This window comes from Schistocerca piceifrons, chromosome 4 (assembly GCF_021461385.2).
Source record: "Schistocerca piceifrons isolate TAMUIC-IGC-003096 chromosome 4, iqSchPice1.1, whole genome shotgun sequence".
Classification (NCBI taxonomy): Eukaryota; Metazoa; Arthropoda; class Insecta; order Orthoptera; family Acrididae; genus Schistocerca; species Schistocerca piceifrons.
Genome location: NC_060141.1, coordinates 414623260 through 414647719, shown reverse-complemented (window position 1 = coordinate 414647719; position 24460 = coordinate 414623260). Strand labels below are relative to the sequence as shown.

General features: G+C 40.0%; 1 protein-coding gene across 2 annotated transcripts in view; it reads left to right on the top strand.

The window, feature by feature from the left end:
• LOC124795107 (syntaxin-12-like) overlaps window positions 1-12871 on the top strand; it is a 58147-nt gene extending 45276 nt beyond the window's left edge. For both annotated transcript variants that reach the window (XM_047258957.1, XM_047258956.1), the window contains one exon: window positions 10750-12871. In XM_047258957.1, the coding sequence (XP_047114913.1) occupies window positions 10750-10839 (90 nt within the window). In that variant the 3' untranslated portion in view covers window positions 10840-12871. The remainder of the gene's footprint in view (window positions 1-10749) is intronic.
• The last annotated feature ends 11589 nt before the right edge of the window (window positions 12872-24460 follow it).

The following is a 24460-nucleotide window of genomic DNA, read 5'->3' as shown; positions in this document are numbered from 1 at the left end:
AATGGGCCATTCTAGCACTGAACTGGAAAAATGAGCGTGATGTATGCTGTCTGCCCACAAAACATCAGGCTACTACCAAATCGCTCCAGTACATTCAAAAGATGGTATTACAACATTAATGAAACCAAACCTTGTAATTGACAACAATATGAACGAGACTGGTGTAGATCATGTGGATCAGCTGTACAGTTGCTACCCATTCGCACGAAAAACAATTAAGTAGTGGAAAAAAAACTTTTCTTTCATAATTTTGTGATGTCTGTAGTGAACAGATTTATTTTGTACAGATGTCAGTAAACAGGAAACCTCTTGTGGACTTCATAAAAATGTTGTCTTTAAATATGTCTGCTTGTGTCTGTATATGTGTGGATGGATATGTGTGTGTGTGCGCGAGTGTATACCCGTCCTTTTTTCCCCCTAAGGTAAGTCTTTCCGCTCCCGGGATTGGAATGACTCCTTACCCTCTCCCTTAAAACCCACATCCTTTCGTCTTTCCCTCTCCTTCCTTCTTTCCTGATGAGGCAACAGTTTGTTGCGAAAGCTTGGATTTTGTGTGTATGTTTGTGTGTCTGTCGACCTGCCAGCACTTTCATTTGGTAAGTCACATCATCTTTGTTTTTAGATATATCATAAAAAAAGTTATAATAGAGGGAAACATTCCACGTAGGAAATATATATCTAAAAACAAAGATGATGTGAATTAACAAATGAAAGTGCTGGCAGGTCGACAGACACACAAACACAAACATACATACAAAATTCAAGCTTTCGCAACAAACTGTTGCCTCATCAGGAAAGAGGGAAGGAGAGGGAAAGACGAAAGGATGTGGGTTTTAAGAGAGAGGGTAAGGAGTCATTCCAATCCCGGGAGCGGAAAGACTTACCTTAGGGGGAAAAAAGGACGGGTATACACTTGCTCGCGCGCGCGCGCGCACACACACATATCCATCCACACATATACAGACACAAGCAGACATATTTAAAGACAAAGAGTTTGGGCAGAGATGTCAGTCGAGGCAGAAGTGCAGAGGCAAAGATGTTGTTGAATGACAGGTGAGGTATGAGTGGCGGCAACTTGAAATTAGCGGAGATTGAGGCCTGGTGGATAACGGGAAGAGAGGATATATTGAAGAGCAAGTTCCCATCTCCGGAGTTCGGATAGGTTGGTGTTAGTGGGAAGTATCCAGATAACCCGGACGGTGTAACACTGTGCCAAGATGTGCTGGCCGTGCACCAAGGCATGTTTAGCCACAGGGTGATCCTCATTACCAACAAACACTGTCTGCCTGTGTCCAGTCATGCGAATGGACAGTTTGTTGCTGGTCATTCCCACATAGAATGCGTCACAGTGTAGGCAGGTCAGTTGGTAGATCACGTGGGTGCTTTCACACGTGGCTCTGCCTTTGATCGTGTACACCCTCCGGGTTACAGGACTGGAGTAGGTGGTGGTGGGAGGGTGCATGGGACAGGTTTTACACCGGGGGCGGTTACATGGGTAGGAGCCAGAGGGTAGGGAAGGTGGTTTGGGGATTTCATAGAGATGAACTAAGAGGTTACGAAGGTTAGGTGGACGGCGGAAAGACACTCTTGGTGGAGTGGGGAGGATTTCATGAAGGATGGATCTCATTTCTGGGCAGGATTTGAGGAAGTCGTATCCCTGCTGGAGAGCCACATTCAGAATCTGATCCAGTCCCGGAAAGTATCCTGTCACAAGTGGGGCACTTTTGTGGTTCTTCTGTGGGAGGTTCTGGGTTTGAGAGGATGAGGAAGTGGCTCTGGTTATCTGCTTCTGTACGCGGTCGGGAGGGTAGTTGCGGGATGCGAAAGCTGTTGTCAGGTTGTTGGTGTAATGCTTCAGGGATTCCGGACTGGAGCAGATTCGTTTGCCACGAAGACTTAGGCTGTAGGGAAGGGACCGTTTGATGTGGAATGGGTGGCAGCTGTCGTAATGGAGGTACTGTTGCTTGTTGGTGGGTTTGATGTGGACGGACGTGTGAAGCTGGCCATTGGACAGGTGGAGGTCAACATCAAGGAAAGTGGCATGGGATTTGGAGTAGGACCAGGTGAATCTGATGGAACCAAGGGAGTTGAGGTTGGAGAGGAAATTCTGGAGTTCTTCTTCACTGTGAGTCCAGATCATGAAGATGTCATCAATAAATCTGTACCAAACTTTGGGTTGGCAGGCCTGGGTAACCAAGAAGGCTTCCTCTAAGCGACCCATAAATAGGTTGGCGTATGAGGGGGCCATCCTGGTACCCATGGCTGTTCCCTTTAATTGTTGGTATGTCTGGCCTTCAAAAGTGAAGAAGTTGTGGGTCAGGATGAAGCTGGCTAAGGTAATGAGGAAAGAGGTTTTAGGTAGGGTGGCAGGTGATCGGCGTGAAAGGAAGTGCTCCAACGCAGCGAGCCCTTGGACGTGCGGGATATTTGTGTATAAGGAAGTGGCATCAATGGTTACAAGGATGGTTTCTGGGGGTAACGGATTGAGTAAGGATTCCAGGTGTTCGAGAAAGTGGTTGGTGTCTTTGATGAAGGATGGGAGACTACACGTAATGGGTTGAAGGTGTTGATCTACGTAGGCAGAGATACGTTCTGTGGGGGCTTGGTAACCAGCTACAATGGGACGGCCAGGATGATTGGGTTTGTGAATTTTAGGAAGAAGGTAGAAGGTAGGGGTGCGGGGTGTCGGTGGGGTCAGGAGGTTGATGGAGTCAGGTGAAAGGTTTTGTAGGGGGCCTAAGGTTCTGAGGATTCCCTGAAGCTCCGCCTGGACATCAGGAATGGGATTACCTTGGCAAACTTTGTATGTGGTGTTGTCTGAAAGCTGACGCAGTCCCTCAGCCACATACTCCCGACGATCAAGTACCACGGTCGTGGAACCCTTGTCCGCCGGAAGAATGATGATGGACCGGTCAGCCTTCAGATCACGGATAGCCTGGGCTTCAGCAGTGGTGATGTTGGGAGTAGGATTAAGGTTTTTTAAGAAGGATTGAGAAGCAAGGCTGGAGGTCAGAAATTCCTGGAAGGTTTGGAGAGGGTGATTTTGAGGAAGAGGAGGTGGGTCCCGCTGTGACGGAGGACGGAACTGTTCCAGGCAGGGTTCAATTTGGATAGTGTCTTGGGGAGTTGGATCATTAGGGGTAGGATTAGGATCATTTTTCTTCGTGGCAAAGTGATACTTCCAGCAGAGAGTACGAGTGTAGGACAGTAAATCTTTGACGAGGGCTGTTTGGTTGAATCTGGGAGTGGGGCTGAGGATGACGCCTTTGGGTAGGACAGAGGTTTCAGATTGGGAGAGAGGTTTGGAGGAAATGTTAACTACTGAATTAGGGTGTTGTGGTGCCAGATTGTGTTGCTTGGAATTTTGAGGTTTTGGAGGGAGTGGAGCTGGAAGTGGGAGACTGAGTATATGGGAGAGACTGGGTTTGTGTGCAATGAGAGGTGGTTGAGGTTTGCTGGAAAGGTTGTGAAGGGTGAGTGAGTTGCCTTTCCGGAGGTGGGAAACCAGGAGATTGGATAGTTTTTTGAGGTGAAGGGTGGCATGCTGCTGTAATTTGCGGTTGGCCTGGATCAACACCTTCAACCCATTACGTGCAGTCTCCCATCCTTCATCAAAGACACCAACCACTTTCTCGAACGCCTGGAATCCTTACTCAATCCGTTACCCCCAGAAACCATCCTTGTAACCATTGATGCCACTTCCTTATACACAAATATCTCGCACGTCCAGGGCCTCGCTGCGATGGAGCACTTCCTTTCACGCCGATCACCTGCCACCCTACCTAAAACCTCTTTCCTCATTACCTTAGCCAGCTTCATCCTGACCCACAACTTCTTCACTTTTGAAGGCCAGACATACCAACAATTAAAGGGAACAGCCATGGGTACCAGGATGGCCCCTTCGTACGCCAACCTATTTATGGGTCGCTTAGAGGAAGCTTTCTTGGTTACCCAGGCCTGCCAACCCAAAGTTTGGTACAGATTTATTGATGACATCTTCATGATCTGGACTCACAGTGAAGAAGAACTCCAGAATTTCCTCTCCAACCTCAACTCCCTTGGTTCCATCAGATTCACCTGGTCCTACTCCAAATCCCATGCCACTTTCCTTGATGTTGACCTCCACCTGTCCAATGGCCAGCTTCACATGTCCGTCCACATCAAACCAACCAACAAGCAACAGTACCTCCATTACGACAGCTGCCACCCATTCCACATCAAACGGTCCCTTCCCTACAGCCTAGGTCTTCGTGGCAAACGAATCTGCTCCAGTCCGGAATCCCTGAAGCATTACACCAACAACCTGACAACAGCTTTCGCATCCCGCAACTACCCTCCCGACCGGGTACAGAAGCAGATAACCAGAGCCACTTCCTCATCCTCTCAAACCCAGAACCTCCCACAGAAGAACCACAAAAGTGCCCCACTTGTGACAGGATACTTTCCGGGACTGGATCAGATTCTGAATGTGGCTCTCCAGCAGGGATACGACTTCCTCAAATCCTGCCCTGAAATGAGATCCATCCTTCATGAAATCCTCCCCACTCCACCAAGAGTGTCTTTCCGCCGTCCACCTAACCTTCGTAACCTCTTAGTTCATCTCTATGAAATCCCCAAACCACCTTCCCTACCCTCTGGCTCCTACCCATGTAACCGCCCCCGGTGTAAAACCTGTCCCATGCACCCTCCCACCACCACCTACTCCAGTCCTGTAACCCGGAGGGTGTACACGATCAAAGGCAGAGCCACGTGTGAAAGCACCCACGTGATCTACCAGCTGACCTGCCTACACTGTGACGCATTCTATGTGGGAATGACCAGCAACAAACTGTCCATTCACATGAATGGACACAGGCAGACAGTGTTTGTTGGTAATGAGGATCACCCTGTGGCTAAACATGCCTTGGTGCACGGCCAGCACATCTTGGCACAGTGTTACACCGTCCGGGTTATCTGGATACTTCCCACTAACACCAACCTATCCGAACTCTGGAGATGGGAACTTGCTCTTCAATATATCCTCTCTTCCCGTTATCCACCAGGCCTCAATCTCCGCTAATTTCAAGTTGCCGCCACTCATACCTCACCTGTCATTCAACAACATCTTTGCCTCTGCACTTCTGCCTCGACTGACATCTCTGCCCAAACTATTTGTCTTTAAATATGTCTGCTTGTGTCTGTATATGTGTGGATGGATGTGTGTGTGTGTGTGTGTGTGTGTGTGTGTGTGTGTGTGCCCGTTCTTTTTTCCCCCTAAGGTAAGTCTTTCCGCTCCCGGGATTGGAATGACTCCTTACCCTCTCCCTTAAAACCCACATCCTTTCGTCTTTCCCTCTCCTTCCCTCTTTCCTGATGAGGCAACAGTTTGTTGCGAAAGCTTGAATTTTGTATGTATGTTTGTGTTTGTCTGTGTGTGTGTCGACCTGCCAGCACTTTCATTTGGTAAGTCACATCATCTTTGTTTTTAGATATTCATAAAAAAAGTTAGTTTGAAATTGGTAGCAACAGGAGGAGAATTTAGATATTTAGAACCAACACTAAGCACTAGCCTGGACATAAATTTTGGTTGTTATTTTCCAGAAAAAGTACCTTCCACTGGCAACAAAATAAATAATATGTGTTATTGCAAAGTTTGCTCCGACAAAGGTAAGAAAGAGAACGGCAAACAGATGAGAAAAGAAAACAGATGGGGGTGTAAAGACTGCAATGTAGACACTGTGTACCTCAGTGCTTTCAAGATTACCATTTGAAAGTGAATTATGTATAAAATATGTGTAATCATTTTATATCATAAAATATTAAATAAAAAACCTCCTGTGAACCAAATTCTTTCTATTATAAGCACCAGAAATCATGTTAGCAAATGTAAAAAAATTTTCCCAGATGAAGGTTTCTCATGTTTGTGGGAAGGCTGGTCCACCTTTACCGATGCAAGCATATACATAAGCTCAAGCAATAAAAAGAAGTGAGTATAATAGGGGAACCCATTTAGTGTTCATGATTTTATTGAAGCATTTGATGCTGACTATGATAGATAAAAACTGTGGAGAAATATGAGTAAAAGAGGATATACACAATACCTAATAAATGTTTTAAAACGTGTGTACAAACATGTGACTGTAATTTTAAATATAGATGGCACACTAATATAGCCTGTTAGCTGCAAACAAAGGAGTAAGACAAGGGTGCAGCATTCCACCTACACTTTTTAACATTTATTTAGATGATGTAATTCAGAAATGGAAGGAAATTTTTAATGGGAGAATTAAAATCACAGTAAAATTGTCTTGTATATGCAGATGACTCCATGCTGTGATGGAGAATGAAGATGACCTATAAAGGGGTAAGGTTTGTGAAAAATACCATTTGATGAGTTGAAAAAAGAAGACATTGTCAGTGGCTTTTAAAGCAAAATAGCCTGCATGGATAAAACTTGTGATCAACAAAAGAACAGGTAAAGCATTGTAACTAGTCAGGTTGTGATGTCACAAGTGAGTGTGATGAAGACATAGAGTATAAATTAGCAAAGTTTGGGAGAATATGTGGAATGATAAACAGATGTCAAAAAAATAAGGAAATAAAGAAGATTGAAATTTTATAAGTTAATGGCAGTTTCAATGGTTGTTTAGGGAAGTGAATCGTGGGTTATAAACAAGCACCAAGAAAGTCACATAAAGGCAACAGAGATGAGGTTTCTATGAGCATTAGGGATATCCATGAGCTGACAGACTGAAATTTTGGAATTAAGGGAGAACTAAATATACTTAACACCCTCAATAAAAGACAAGAAAACAGGAGAAATTGGAATGAACATTTCAAAAGAATGAGTGGAGTAAGATTGTTTCTCCAGATAAGATTTAAAGTCAGTTAAGGGAAGTCCAAGGTCGATCTGGGTGGCCAGATCATTCACTTGAATTGTCCAGAATGTTCTTCAAACCAAAGGCAAACAATTGTAACTGGGTGATGTGACACACGGTCAGCCATAAAAATTCCAACATTGTTTGGAAACAAGTAGCCAAACATGACCATTCCCAGTCTAGGATCTGTGCAGTTGGACCACAGACCCAGTCCATTCCATGTAAACACAGCCTACACGATTAAGGAGCCACCACCAGCTTGCACAATGCCTTGTTGACAATTTGAATCCATGGTGTCTGTGCCACACTGAAACCCTAGCATCAGCTCTTACCATCTACAATCTGGACTCACCTGATCAGGCCACAGTTGTCCTGTCACCTAGGGTCCAACTGATATGGTCACGAGCCCAGTTGAGGCACTGCAGGTGATGCTGTGCTGTTAGCAAAGGCATTCTCATTGGCCGTCAGCCGTAACTCATTAACACCAGATTTTGCCGCACTGCCCTAACAAATACCTTCATTGTGTGTTTCTCATGGATTTCTGTGGTTATGTCATGCAGTGTTGCTTGTCTGTTAGCATTGACAGGTATACGCAAACTTCACTGCTCTTGATCATTAAGTGAAGGCTGTTGGCCACTGCATTGTCCATGGTGAACAGTAATGCCTGAAATTTGATATTGTCAGCACACACTGTGAATGTGAGAATATTGAAGTCCCTAATGATTTACAAAATGGGAAGTCCTGTTTCTATAGCTCCAATTACCATTCCGTCTTCAAAGTCTGTTAGTTCCCGTCATGCAGCCATAATCACATTGGACATATTTTGATATGAATTATGTGAGTGCAAATGACAGCTCCACCAAACTCCTCAAAGTGATTGTTCCATATATTGAGTGTTTCTTGGACTTCATTTGTGTGTCTCCATATCATAACATCAGTGAACACGATTACTTTAAATTCAGATCCATATTGCTCTTTTGTCCTTTTCATGATATTGTCTATCAAAGTGAAGAAGAGCATAGGAGACAATGCACTCCCCGACTGCACTCCGGATTTGGTCTCAAACCATTCACTCTCTCCGTTTACTACTCAAACACAGCTGACACATCTTCTGTAGAGCATGTACACTTTCTCGGTTTGCATTGAATCCACTTCTATTCTTTAAGCATTCCCAGATTTTGCTTCTAGGTACACTGTCATAGGCTTTTTCTATCTGTAGGAAGACTGATCTGATCCTTTTATCGTTTCCCAGATATTTTTTGAGTAATGTTCTTGTTTCGAAGATCAGGTAAGTTGTACTTCTGTTTTCCTAAATCCACACAGTTCTTCTTCCTGTGGGGTCCAATAATCCTTCAAAATTTCTCTGAAATTCGATTATCCTTCTCCCAAAATTTTTAATCTATGCAAAAATAATCTTACACGTCTGTAATTTTAAGTTCTCTTTACCTTTTTGAATAATGATTTAGTCATCAGGGATCTTATTCTCTCTCCAGACTGCATTCATTGTTGACATATTTTGCTATTGTTGTGGCAGGAGGGAGGAGACAAAAATATTATGTGGAGAGTACTTTAGGTACCAGGATCGGTAGTAACATAAATTTTTGCTGGAGCTATGCGTGTTGGCTGTAAGCTGAAGTTTCACAGTATGAACTAAAAAAAAATGATGCATCAGTTCTTGTTCTGTTAGTAGCATATGCTATGTTGCCTTGCTGTAATTTGTTAAGTTCCTGCACAAAGGTTGGAGACGTGCTCTCTTTGCAATATCTTTGACATTCTCAAGGTTTTTAGCTTCACCTTGCTGTAATTGTTTAATAAGTGCTCTTAGATCATGTAGAGGAACTGATGTGCCGTAGATAGCCCTAGAAACTTGGGATAGGATTGTGATATGAGAGTAAGCCCTTGAATGTGTAGATACTTTATATATTTCCCTTCTTATAATTTCTATAGGTAACCAATTGCAGGGTGATTATAACTAAAATTAAACTTTCACACTGCTGTAGGAATAACAACACTGCTCAGAATGATGTCAAACTTCAGCGTAATATTATCGAAGAAGGGGGAAAACGTATGCAGAAGAAAAATAAATAGTTACAAAATGTAGCAACAGATGGTGCTGTAAGCAACATAATTTAATAGTGGTTAGCTACAAATGACAAATGAATTGTATAACAATGCCTAAGGTGTTGATGTTAAATGAACTTTACTACTCAGTGTGCATGGGTGTAAAGGTGTGATACTGTTAGTTACGTAAGCCCATCCACCAAGGCAAGGTCGCATCACATTGGATGGGAAAAACTGGTTTTTAATTGTCCTGAGGCCAAAAACCACTTAAAAATCATCAGTCAGAATAAAATCGTATTAATTTTCGTGTGACTGGTGCAAAACATGTTCAATATGCTGTCCGCCGTTCTCTGCAACAAGTTGAAATCGAGAAACAGCATGTTCCACAACTGATCGAAGTGTTTGCAGGGTCACATTCAGATTGTGTTGTGCCGTGCATGCCTTCACTGCAGTTAAGTTTGCAATCGGAATACTGAACACATCTTTCAGTTAGCCCCACAGCCAGAAGTCACTTGGATTAAGATCAGGTGATCAGGACAGCCAGGCTGTAGGGAAATGGTGGCTGATAATTTTAGCATTTCCGAAATGGCACTTCAGCTGCTGCTTAACTGGATTTATAATGTATAAAATGATGTCATACACACATCCATGCTGTTGGAGAGCTGGAATGATGTGGTTACACAAGAGACTCATAGTGCTTACCAGTGACGGTGTAGGTAACAGGGCCAGAAGCACCTGTCGCATCAAAAAAATATGGCCCTATGATAAATGATGCCGTAAACCTGGATCGCACAGTGACCTTTTCGGGACAAAGTGGTAGTGGTTGATTTGCATGTGGAGTTTCCGTTGCCCATATTCGACAATTCTGTGTATTGACATATACTGTCGGATGAAATTGGGCTTCGTCTGTCCACAAAATCTTCCATGGCCAATCATTGTCCACTTCCACGCGAGCAAGAAATTCTAAAGCAGAAGTCTCTCTTGCTGGCAGGTCAACAAGAAGCAACTCGTGCACATTAGTAATTTTGAGTGGATAGCAAGGAAGGATGTTTTGTAGGATTTTATGCACCACACTCATGGTTATGTGAATGTTTGGACAATTCTCCGTGTACTACGCCTTTGCACACCGCCACCTGTCTCCTCCTGCATTGCTATGGCCATTGCTTCCACTGACGTTGAATCAATTTGTTTCCTCCCTCTACCAGGTAGCACACCAAAAGAACCCGTCTTTTCAAAGTTCTGAATCATTTTCTCCAGGCCCATGGCAGTCATCGGACCAATGCCTTTTTTTTTTCAAACCCTTCCATGTCCAGAACTCCTGCAGAGCAACGTGTGCACAGTCATCATTCTTGCAATACAGCTTTACAAGCAGAGCTCGATCCTGCATTGAGACAGTCGTGGCGAATGTCGCAGACGCGAAAGGAGGAAAAGCCGTGTACCCTGCATGTTCATACCAACTTCAGTGGGTTGTACGCACGACAGGTGTTTTCATTTACATATTCTGACATGCACAGCGCCATCTATTGATCAGTTTTCAGACTATTTTTTCTTCTTCTGCCATACGTTTTCCCCCTTCTCCGGTCATATTCCATTGCAATTTGACATCATTCTGACCAGTGGTGTTATTTCTACAGCATTTTGAAAGTTTAATTATAATCACCCTGTATATTAGTAGACAGAAGTGATCTTTCTTGAACTGTACTAACAGTAAATGGTGCACAAAGAGTAACATTTTGTATTTAAATGTGTTTATTTGAATATGCTGATTCATTAGCTGTAAAGTGAATTTCAGAACTTGGAGAGTCTAATTATTATTTTTTCCTCTTTTCAGAGCAAACGTCGAAGGAAGAAAGCTTTCATAGCTTTTGTTATTGGTCTGGTAATTTTGCTTATTGCTCTCATTATCTGGCTGAAAAGTTAAGAGTGCACTGTTGAGCTTGAAAATAATTCCAGTAATTTGATTTATGCTCTGTCCTTGGTATTTTAAGTGAATTATCGCTACTTGTTTCATCCTTTATTTATAACTTCCTTGGTTTTATAAGTATTGTACTCATAATCTTTTCTTTACATGAGGAGCAGCTGAGTTTCAATATCTTCATCTTTACCTTCCAAGCCAACTAAAGTATAATTGACAATTCCTGTTGATGTTATGATTTAGAGAGTTTAAAATCACACATGTTGGCAAAAATTGAGGTATAATATTTGTATATTGTGAAGATCTATTTAAATATTATGAAGATGTTTTTACTCATGATTTTATACCAGTGATGTAATATATATATATATATATATTAAAAGAAATCAGTCATATTATGTACCTGTGATTGATGGTATGCTTAATGCATAACGGTGGTATAACTTTGGGATAGTTCATTCTTTAAGTAAAATACAGATGTACAGCATCTAATGTAAAGTTTATTTTCTCTGTATAGTTTGTACACAATGTCTGTTATCTTTAGTTGTACACAATGTCTGTCATCTTCAGTCACTACTTTATATCTATATATCTTTCTTGCTTAGAGCAAAGCCCAGTTCTGTAAATGAGTGAAACTGTTGGAATAATTTTTCCCTGGAAGAACAGGGCACTTTGCACCTAACTATTGAGAGCACAGAAATATTCCATAACTGAAACAGTCGTGAAGCATCTACCAAATTTATATAAAGCTCCACTCATATTTCACTTCAGTCATTTGGCATGACTGGCTTTGACAAGTGCTTACTTTCTCGTTAAGTATACTGAAAATGTTTTTTTCTGTCTTTTTAAATGCCATTGTTTTCAAGTTAGCTCACAAAGAACAGTAGCACTTAGAAAAAAGTGTTACAAAGAATGCTGTAAAGATGACACTGTGCTGTCAAAATATGTTTACAAATAAAATACTTGTTTGCAATTTATCTGGTCGTTCACTGAACTTGTGTGTGATCTCTCTGCTGTGTTTATTTAAGTTGATAGGTAAGACACAGTTACTCATTTTTATTTGTGGGAACTAAGAGGCAATTGGAAAGCCACTGAATTACAATGCAATCTAATTACTACATGCAGTAAAAACAGTAAGGATACCATACATGATACAACATTGTTATGAGGCGATTTACATAACAAGTACAGATTGTACTAGACATGTAGCACCAGAGATCTGTAACTAAAAGTATCCCACAGCAAAAAACTTAATTTACAGTGCAAGAAATGCAACAAAGTGTAACACATTTTGTACTGGGTCTCTGAAAAAAAACCCACATAGCTCTGTTTCATGGATTTAAATATTTAATTTGCAAACATCAAATTTAATTTATGTTATGAAGTAAATATTAATAGTTTCCTTCAGGTGGACTGACTCTTCGCTCGATTGTAATTTTTTATTTAAGGCTAAAATTTGTGACTCAAAGCTAAAAAGAAACTTTGTTGGTCACTTTATAGTCACATATGTTGTGACTTTGTGCAGTTGATAACTCTCTTCTTCATTGTAGCATTTTTTATTTGTAAATATGTTCTTATATCAGGTTAATTTGTATACCCTGTTGTAAGTAATAATCCATTCATGTGAAAACTTTTCCTTGATGTGACTTTACATTTGAGAATTGTGGTCCAGGCTGACAAGTTTCATGTATGCCAGTTGGGCCAATAGATTGTCTGTTTCAAGAGTTTAATGTTGTAAATTAATTTTTTTGAAGTTACATGTGTGCAGAGAGTGTTAATATCACAAAATTTGCAAAATGGTTATTACAGCAAATTTTCCACTTAATTGTGATAGCAAATTATAAATGTACTACAGGATTTGCACACACATATAAGACTTTAAAGTATTATTTTTGGATATGTGCTGTCAACTAGACCTAGCGTCCAAATGAATATTGACAAAATGTATGGAAAATCTTTTGTCTTTCATTTAGTGTTCAGTTCATTCTAAAGTACGTTATATTGTAAATGTCTATATCAGTAAACTTATTTTGTTAAATGTGGGTGTTTTTATTCCTCCCACCCCCACCCCCCATTCATACCCACATTTATGTTGTACTTTATTACAAATAATCATTTAAAAATGAAAGAATTCATGTTCTTGAGCATTAATCTCCAATTGAAATGCTGAACTCTCCAATTCAAGATAATACTGAAACGCTTTATTTAGGGCACAGTGACTGCTGCTCCGTCTTGATCAAGAAATGTGAATAAGGCTTATAAGGTGCTTGTTGGCCCGATTCTTTGGTATTGTTCATCTATCCGGGATCCCTATCAGGTAGGACAGATAGAGGAGATAGAGAAGATCCAACGAAGAGCGGTGTGTTACATCACGGGATCGTTTAAATAAACTCCACTGGCAGATGTTACAAGAGAGACATTGCGCATCAAGGAGAGATTTACTATTGAAATTTCGAGTCCGCACTTTTCAGGAGGAGTTGGACAACATATTACTTCCCCCCCACATACATCTCATGTATTGACCACAATTAGAGGGGGGAGTGGGAGTTAAAGGGAGAGGCACTGTCATGAGTGATAAAGTACCAGTGGTTATAGGGTTCAGAAAAGACCCTTTTTTAGGGTAGGGATGACAGAAAGAAACCAAATTTTAAGAGAGGTTAGGACTGAGCCAAACCTTCAATTTGAGAAAGAAACCGAAAAACATAATTCTAGCATATTACATCAGCATAAACTGCTATTGTTTAAGAATTTTCAACAGTCAGCAGAAATTTCAACTCTACCCAATTTTAGCTCAGTCAATGTGAAATGTCAGCTATCTTTATTGCATCAAAATATTCGAGGACTGAGAAATAAAATTAATGATTAAATTATCTGCATAGATGAATTAGTCTTCAAACCAAGCTGACATCATATGCCTCTCTGAACATCATGTGACCACTGGTATAGAACTTTTAAGTATTACAGGTTTTAGGTTAGCATCTCACTTTTGTAGAGTAGAAATGGAGGAATGAGTTGCTACGTTCATCAGGAACTGTCATAAATTTAAGAACATAGACATTCATAAATTTTGACTAGAACAGCATATGGAAGAATGTGCAACAGAAGTAGAATTTCACAAAAATTCCTTCATAATATTAAGTGTATATCGAGCACCTGCAGGTAACTTTAACCTGTTCTTAAACCACCTTGAAGCTGTACTGGCCCATTTAACAACCAAAAACAAAGAAATAGTGGTTGCTGGTGAGTTCAATGTAGGTTTCCTTAAAGACTCTCCCAATAAGAACTTATTTGAATTAGTAACACTATCATTCAACTTAATTCCCCCTGTAAAATTCCGCCAGCCGGAGTGGCCGAGCAGTTCTAGGAGCTACAGTCTGGAACCGCATGACCGCTATGGTCGCAGGTTCGAATCCTGCCTTGGGCATGGATGTATATGATGTCCGTAGGTTCGTTAGGTTTAAGTAGTTCCAAGTTCTCGGGGACTGATGACCTCAGCAGTTAAGTCCCAGAGCCATTTGAACCATTTTTTTTTTTAAGTTCCCCCGCTAGGGTAGCCAATTGCTCACAAACAGCCATTGATAATATCTTTATAGAAAAGTCCAATGAACAAAATTATATTACAAAATCAATAGTCAATGGCCTCTCAGACCATGACATACAGTTCCTTCTGTTAAATGTTAATATTGAACAGGATATAAAATCCGTTAAATCTGAGCTCAAGAGGGTAATCAGTACGCCAAAAACTGATTATTTTATGACATTCCTCAGAGACATTCACTGCACTGATGTTTACAGTGCTCATGGCACGAATGAAAAATAAAACACTTTTGCTAATAAAGTGCTTACCTTATTTGAACACTGTTTTCCCCCTAAACTAACCAAGGTTAGAGCAAAGTCTACAAAGAAGCCATGGATTACTCAAGGAATAGGGGTATCTTGCAATCTGTCAATCCGAAACAGTTCTGATCTTGATGCTACAGAACATTACAAGAAGTACTGCAAAATATTAAAGACTGTAATACGGATATCAAAGCAAATATGTTAGAAGGAAAAGATAGTCATATCAAATAACAAAATGGACAATATGGGATATAGTGGAGGAGGAGACCGGTAGAACCAGACATAATAATAATAATAATGGCGTGTGACGAGGGCCTCCCGTCAGGTAGACCGCTCGCCTGGTGCAAGTCTTTCGATTTGACGCCACTTTGGCGACTTTCGGATCAATGGGGATGAAATGATGATGATTAGAACAACACAACACCCAGTCCCTGAGCGGAGAAAATCTCCGACCCAGCCGGGAATCGAACCCGGGCCCTTAGGGTTGACAGTCTGTCGCGCTGACCACTCAGCTACCGAGGGCAGACAGAACCAGACATGAAGAGGGACAAATAGCATCAAGAGTAAATGATACATTGGTGATAGATGTGTATAGTGTTGCAGAGATTTTTAACAAATATTTTATAACTGTTACTGAAAAGATGAGGTTGTCAGGTTCTGTAGGTGGTGCTATGGAATACCTCAGACCAGACATTTCAAGTAACTTCTATAATATGAATTTGACCCTCATTACCCCAGCAGAAATAATGTCCATAATAAAATCTTTGAAATCAAAAACATCTAATGGGTATGATGAAATATCAACAAAGTTAATTAAAGAATGTGATTCTGTTTAAGTAACATATTAAGCTATCTGTGTAACCAGTCGTTTATCAGTGGAATATTTCCTGAATGGTTGAAATATGCTGAAGTTAAGCCACTGTTTAAGAAGAGAGATAAAGAAATAGCATCAAATTTCCATTCAGTTTCACTTTTGTCATCATTCTCAAAAATTTTAGAAAAAGTAATGTACAATCGTCTTTATAACCATCTTATCTCAAATAACATACCGTCAAACGGGGTGATGTCGGGCGGTTTTGTCGTTATTTTGATTGTAACTTTAGTATATATTGTTAGATTAAATTGATTGTTATGGAAGTGGTAGGGTATATGTGTAACGAATAAAATATCCCAGAACCACAAAGTGTATGTGTAGGTATATTTATCTGAGGCAGTTAAATAAAGTGTCTGAAGTCACCCCACGGATTGGGGTGATTTCGGACATGTTGTTTAAATCTCTGTCTGAAGTTACAGCATATAGAGGGCGAATTTGGACATTTACTGCTTTTTTTTAAAATTCTGCATGCTTTTTATTTGATTTTGGTGACATTTTACACAGTGATCATGTTGCTAGGTGGGAAATTTTCCAGCTTTGCCTTGATATTGGAGAAAAACATCTTATCAGTCTCTTTGTTCACTTTTGCACAAGCTTGTTTAGTATTTTCGCTTAAGCGAACTGAAAGAGGAATAAATGCACCCATTCTTCTCCTGGCAAATAATTACGAAATTTCTTCTCTTTTTGACCAGATTTATCAAGGTAGCCTTTAACTAAATATGTAATATCCAATTTAGTGAAGGGAAATCCCTAATGCGTAGCCCTCAAGATACCTTGCTTCAACATTTCTTCTTCTTCTTTATTTAGCACTGGCTGTCCTCCCATTTTTTTCGGATGTGCTTCCTGCACTTTATTTTGTAGGGTTGATTCAGGTATACCATACATATCACGCACTTTTCTGTACAATAATTTACCACTCTGAATATCACGAACAGCTTTATCTAAAGGTTCTGGATCATGATTACACCGTACTGTAGCACCTCTCCTGCTCTTAAACGTTCTTGGCATTGTCCGAAATCACCCCACACAGTACACAGTTTTACAAAAACCGTCATTATTTTATAACCTTGAACAAGAAACTAGACAAACTTGCACAGAAATTGTCCCAATGCGGTTAACTACTGAGCGTCGACAATTACAGTTACAATAACCTCCCGCTCAGTGCAACAATAGAAAGTTTCCACTTTACGATAATGCATGGATTTTTAACACTGAGACTGTTCATCAATTATCCACCTAGGGAAACAATTGATGCAAAATAAAAGTTGTGGAAAGCAATAAATGCAATCTTGCACTTAAAATAACTGGCACACGGATGTTAAAATAAGTCACTCTTTGTTTCTATGCAGTGGCAAAGAGCAAATAAGCCATGTTGTCGGAATTCGCCCCGGTGTCCAAAATCACCCTGTTTGTCGGTACTGTCAAAGTCGCAGTTCGGATTTCTAAAGGGTTCTGATATTGAGAAAGCTGTCTACACTTACAGTGAAAATGTGCTTAATTCATTAGACAAAAAATTGCAGGCAATTGGTATATTTTGTGATCTGTCAAAGGCGTTTGACTGCATTTAACAGTGTAAATCACAATATCCTTTTAGGTAAATTAGAATATTATGGTGTAACAGGAAATGATGCAAAATGGTTCAAATCTTATATCTCTGGCAAGAAACAAAGGGTATTATTAGGAAAGAGACATGTATTAAGCTATCAGGCATCATCCAAATGGGAACTAACTACATGTGGGGTCCCACAAGGTCCCATTTTAGGGCCCTTACTTTTTCTTGTGTGTATCAAAGACCTTTCATCAGTAACATTACCAGATGCCAAGTTCGTTTTGTTTGCCGATGATACAGACATTGCAATAAATAGCAAATCAAGTGTTGTCTTAGAAAGATCGGCTAATAAAATATTTGCGGAAATTAACCACTGGTACCTAGCCAATTCTTTGTCACTAAACACACTACGTGCAGTTCAGAACTTGTAAGGGGTGTCCCACAAGTATATGCCTAACATATGATGACAAGCATATAGAAGAAGTGGACAGTGTTAAATTCTAGGGATTACAGCTTGATAATAAATTCAACTGGAAGGAGCACACCACAGAACTGCTGAAGCGTCTAAACAAATCTCTATTTGCAATGCAAATTGTGTCAGACATAGGGGATATAAAAATGAAAAATCTGGCATACTATGCTTACTTTCATTCCATAATGTCATATGGGATTCTTTTGTGGGGTAATTCATCAAGCCAAGCTAAAGTTTTCTGGGCACAAAAACGTGCAGTAAGAGTTATAAGTGGTGTGAACTCAAGAACATCCTGCAGAAGCCTGTTTAGGGAACTAGGGATACTAACTACTGCTTCCCAATATATTTATTCCTTAAAGAAATTTGTCATTAAAAATATATCACGTTTTCAAACCAACAGCTCAATTCATGGAGTCAATACTAGAAATAAGAATAATCTTCACAAGGATTTAAAGTCACTTACTCTTGTGCAAAAAGGTGTGCATTATTTAGGAACACACATTTTCAATAACTTGCCAGCAGCCATAAAAAGTTTAATGACCAGTGAAATTCAGTTTAAGAGAAGCCTAAAGGATTTATTGGTGGCCAACTCCTTTTACTCCATTGATGAATTTCTCAGTAGAACTAACTAATTATATATATGTAACTTCTGCACAATTTCAGTGCAGTAATCTGTTCATTTTAAATAAGTAGGATAGTAGTTCTATTACATGTTTACTACCTTATAAGTAAAAAAAAAAAATAAAAAAAAAATTAAAAAAATAAAAACTTTCTAATTTTAAATTCAGTGCATTAGTGTTTGTAAAAGATTCTTTCAGATAGTATTCATTAAAAAAAATTATGATCATTCCACTTGGGACCTGTGGAATGGTACATTAGCTTATTTGTTTGAGTTGTAAATATTTGTCATGTATTATTGTTTTTCTGACATGTTCTACATCCTGGAGGACCTCCTCACTATGTATCAATTGGAATGAAAGTAAATCTAATCTAATCTAATCTAATCTAATACTGTTACCTTTTGCTCGTTGGATTATATACGCTAATAAGAAGCAGCATTGTTTGAATAAATCCCTTAAGTGAATACATGACTACATTGAGGTAAATAATATTTCTCTTACTACAATACTCTCTACAGTTTTAGGCAAATTTATAAAATCAGTGACTTGAGAAACCTCAAACCTTTTAATGTGCATATTCATTAGAATTGGAATCATTTAACTACATCATCACATGAAACTTTTTGTAAATTTTATGCTTCAGTTAAGAACAAATAACAATATTGTTAATTACAATTCTGGAAGAAAAAGACTTAAGCTTAGAAAAGGAAAAAAGATACTGGCAGAAAAGTCTTTGATAACTTACCTGATGATATCTCTGGCATAGCAAAATTAAATTTAAAAGGAAGATGAAGTTTTTTTTTAAGGACAATTACTGTTGCCTAAAAGAATTTTTATCTAGAAACATGTAACTCAAGAGGAGGAGGTTGCATACTTGGAAGATTTTGTATAATGTAATAATGGGAAGACTGTGATTTTGAAACTAAATTTTAAACTGCTAAAATTTTTTAAGGGTCCAGATGTAGATTCTGACAATGATTTAATGATTATGAACTGTTAATTAAAAGTGAGTAAATATCAGAATCATGGACATTGGCATTGGTGGGGAGGCTTGCGTGCCTCAACGGTACAGATAGCCGTACTGTAGGTGCAACCACAACGGAAGGGTATCTGTTGAGAGGCCACACAAATGTGTGGTTCCTGAAGAGGGGCAGCAGCGTTTTCAGTAGTTGCAGGGGCAACAGCCTGACCTTTGCTGTTCTGGTACTGCGAACGGCTGAAAGCAAGGGGAAACTACAGCCATAATTTTTCCCGAGGGCATGCAGCTTTACTGTATGATTAAACAATGATGGCATCCTCTTGGGTAAAATATTCCGGAGATAAAATAGTCCCCCATTCGGATCTCTGGGTGGGGACTACTCAAGAGGAAGTCATTATCGGGAGAAAGAAAACTGGCATTTTACGGATCAGAGTGTGGAATGTCAGATCCCTTAATCGGGCAGGTAGGTTAGAAAATTTAAAAAGGGAAATGGATAGGTTAAAGTTAGATGTTGTGGGAATAAGTGAAGTTTGGTGGCAGGAGGAACAAGACTTTTGGTCAGGTGAATACGGTGTTATAAATAAAAAAAATAGGAATGTGAGTAAGCTACTACAAACAGCATAGTGAACGCCTTATTGTGGCCAAGATAGACATGAAGCCAACGCCTACTACAGTAGTACAAGTTTATATGCCAACTAGTTCTGCAGATGACAAAGAAATTGATGAAATGTATGATGAGATAAAAGAAATTATTCGGGTAGTGAAGGGAGACGAAAATTTAATAGTCATAGGTGACTGGAATTCGACAGTAGGAAAAGAAAGAGAAGGAAATGTAGTAGGTGAATATGGATTGGGGCTAAGAAATGAAAGAGGAAGCCGCCTGGTAGAATTTTGCACGGAGCATAACTTAATCATAGCTAACACTTGGTTCAGGAATCATGAAAGAAGGTTGTATACATGGAAGAACCCTGGAGATACTAGAAGGTTTCAGATAGATTATATAATGGTAAGACAGAGATTTAGGATTCAGGTTTTAAATTGTAAGACATTTCCAGGGGCAGATGTGGACTCTGACCACAATCTATTGGTTATGAACTGTAGATTAAAACTGAAGAAACTGCAAAAAGGTGGGAATTTAAGGAGATGGGACCTGGATAAACCTAAAGAACCAGAGGTTGTACAGAGCTTCAGGGAGAGCATAAGGGAACAATTGACAGGAATGGGGGAAAGAAATACAGTTGAAGAAGAATGGGTAGCTTTGAGGGATGAAATAGTAAAGGCAGCAGAGGATCAAGTAGGTAAAAAGACAAGGGCTAGTAGAAATCCTTGGGTAACAGAAGAGATAATGAATTTAATTGATGAAAGGAGAAAATATAAAAATGCAATAAAAGAAGCAGGCAGAAAGAAATACAAACGTCTCAAAAATGGGATCGACAGGAAGTGCAATATGGCTAAACAGGGATGGCTAGAGGACAAATGTAAGGATGTAGAGGCTTATCCCCCCAAAAACATAGGTTTTTCATATTAGGTGCATTGTGCTGCCACCTACTGTCAGGTATTCCATATCAATGACCTCAGTAGTCATTAGACATCATGAGAGAGCAGAATGGGGAACTCCACGGAACTCGTGGACTTCAAACATGGTCAGGTGATTGGGTGTCACTTGTGTCACACACCTGTATGCGAGATTTCCACACTCCTAAACATCCCCACATCCACTGTTTCTGAGGTGATAGTGAAGTGGAAGCATGAAGGGAACCACAGAGCACAAAAGTTTACAGACTGACCTCGTCTGTTGACTGACAGAGACCACCAACAGTTGAAGAAGGTCGTAATGTGTAATAGGCAGATATCTATCCAGACCATCTCACAGGAATTCCAAACTGCATCAGGATCCACTGAAAGTACTATGACAGTTAGGCCGGAGGTGAGAAAACTTGGATTTTGTGGTCGAGCGGCTGCTCATAAGCCATGCATCATGCCGGTAAATGCCAGATGACATCGTGCTTGGTGTAGGGAGTGTAAACATTGGATGATTGAACAGTGGAAAAAAGTTGTGTGGAGTGACGTATCACAATACACAATGTGGCGATCCGATGGCAGGGTGTGGGTATGGCAAATGCCCAGTGAACGTCATCTGCCAGCATGTGTAGTGTCAACAGTAAAATTCAGAAGCGGTTGTGCTATGGTGTGGTTGTGTTTTACATGGAGGGGGCTTCCATCCCTTGTTGTTTAGCGTGGCACTATCACAGCACAGGCCTACATTGATGTTTTAAGCACCTTCTTGCTTCCCACTGTTGAAGATCAACTCGGGGATGGCGATTGCATCTTTCAACACGATCGAGTACCTTTTCATAATACTCGGTCCTTGTTGGAGTGGTTACATGACAATAATATCCCTGTAATGGACTGGCCTGCACAAAGTCCTGACCTTAATCCTATAGAAAACCTTTGGGATGGTTTGGAATATCAACTTCATGCCAGGCCTCACCGACCAACATTGATACCTCTCCTCAGTGCAGCACTCTGTGAAGAATGGGTTGCCATTCCCCAAGAAACCTTCCAGCAGCTGACTGAATATATGCGTGCGAGAGTGGAAGCTGTCATCAAGGCTAAGGGTGGGCCAACACCATATTGAATTCTACCATTACCGATGGAGGACGCCATGAACTTGTAAGACATTTTCAGCCAGGTGTCTGGATACTTTTGATGACATAGTGTATGTAAAAAATGAGATTGGCATGAAGTGCAGAATGATAAAGCAGGAGTGGTTATAGTACAAAAGCAACACTGTAGAAGAATGGATGAATGGAGGAAAGCAGATAATGCAAAATTGGAAGCAGCTGTTTAAATATCACTCTCTTATATGGAATGCCTCTATTAAACAAGGAAAATAAAGCTAAAATGTGGATGGAATATGCAGAAGATCTATACAAGGGAATGAACTTCCAGACAGTTTCTATAGGAAAGGAAGTAGGTAGATGTAAATGAGGTGAGAAATTTTATACATAAGAAAAATTTGACAGAGCACTGAAAGACCCAAGCTGAACATGGCGCGTGGGGTGGATGATATTCCCTCATAATTATTGTGATCTTTTGAGGGCCAAACAGCAAAATTATTCCACATAGTCTACTCAGACTTCAAGCAGGATGTAATAATTCCAAAGGAAGCTGACAGCTATCAATATTACTGAAGTACCAGTCTAATAAGTCATTTTTGCAAAATACTGATACAAATTATTTACAGATGAGTGGAAAAACTAGTGTAACCCAACAATGGTGAAGGTAATTGTAGATTGTGGAGAAACATAAAATTGTGCAAGGCAATGGACACCCAATCTTAGAAGACTGTTTTATTAAAACTATCTTACATTTATAGCATTTGGAGATTTAGAGAGAGCTTTTGAGATTGTTGACTGAAATATGCTCTGTGTTGTTTCCATTGGTGAATTAGATGGCACAGACAATTCAACATTTATTAAATGGTTAAAAGCTGATCATATTTAACTGCTCCACACTCTGGTAGTTCGAAAGTACTGTGAATCACTGGCTGTCAGTACAATGTTCAGTCTCTTTCTAATTATTACCAGAGTAGTGGCATTGTGCTAGGTCCATCTATTCTCACTGAAAGTTGTCAGAGATCTGGGGTGGCACCCAGTGTGCGGCAACTTAAAAAAAATGTGCAGAGAGGTACATTTGCTTTCAAAGTGTCTCACACTCAAATTAGAGGTGATGTGGGATTTGAGGTCATCCGTCTCTGGGACACAAGTGTCTATTTGCCGGGGGAGAGATGGTGACGGGGGTCAAGCTGAGATTTTTTGTTCTTTGTGATTGGAGAGAGTACAAAATGACTCAGATATCTGGTTAAGTATGGTTGTTCATACAATTAATTATGAAAAGGAGCCAGTTTCCATTTCTGTAATTGAAGCCTTAAGTTCAATTGCACGTCACAATGGAAGTGACAAACAGATACGGTCCGGAGGTGCATACAGGCAAGTTTCACAAGTCCTTTTTAGTGAACAAGCTTAGCTGAGTATAATTCTCAAATCTCATAGTTTTTGCTGCTGGCTGTTGGTCGCCCAAGGTGCTGGCTGGGTTGAATTTTGTTGCTGGCTGGAACTCTTGTCTTGCTTGACATTTGATGGCCTCTATATACTACATTTGGGGCTGTTTACTTACAGGTGCATAACGGCGTCACTTTTTAGCACCCAATTCGCAATCAGCTAGTATGAAACCAACAGTTTCATAGTGTGTGTGACCTCTTACTGAACTGACTAAAGTGACTAGCATGGTGTCTCGATCTAAGTTACCAGGCTTTACTGTTAATATTCGTACTTAGGTGATTTTCTTTTTGGCGACCCTTCACGTTATGCTCATTACAACTATGTATTAATTATCAGTGTCCATTAACCTGCTACACTGCATTCTTGTCAAGGAAGCATATAAATGGTATATGATTATACAACAAGGTTGTTACTTTGGGGGGAAATCAGCTGTTTACTTATACTAAGCAGCAGATGTTTCATCCCTCACTGCTCCTTTAATATTTACTCGACTAAGAGAATATTAAGGAAGATCTCTTCAAAGTTAGCCCGCATCTCGTGGTCGTGCGGTAGCGTTCTCGCTTCCCACGCCCGGGTTCCCGGGTTCGATTCCCGGCGGGGTCAGGGATTTTCTCTGCCTCGTGATGGCTGGGTGTTGTGTGATGTCCTTAGGTTAGTTAGGTTTAAGTAGTTCTAAGTTCTAGGGGACCGATGACCATAGATGTTAAGTCCCATAGTGCTCAGAGCCATTTGAACCTTTTTTTTTTCTCTTTAAAGTTGGTACCGCCATTAGACTGTTTTTCGTTTGCAGTGTTACATTTACATGATCATAATTTCAGCTTTAAAGTGCCATTACCGAGTGTTTTAATGTTATAAGTGCCTAAGATGGCAGACTGTCACATTTAAAATACACTATTAGACACATTGTCTAAGGGTCAATATTTCTGGTAAAAGCCTACTGCTTTGTTTTATCACTGAGTATACCATCTTGAAGTTGGTTGCCTGATTTCCTTTTTAATTTATAGCTTTACCTAAATTTATTTCTTATATCCACTAGCAGTTTTTAAAGACCCATGCATCAGAATATGTGTTCCACTTGTAACATAAGACAAAGAGCCAAAGTTTACAAGGAACTGATTTGTATGACTTTTATTGTCATTTTGTAAATCACAGTTAATCTAAAAGTAAGTTTTATAATTAGTGATCAACTTCATCAAGTAGCCAAGTATAGCCTACATCACTAGACATAT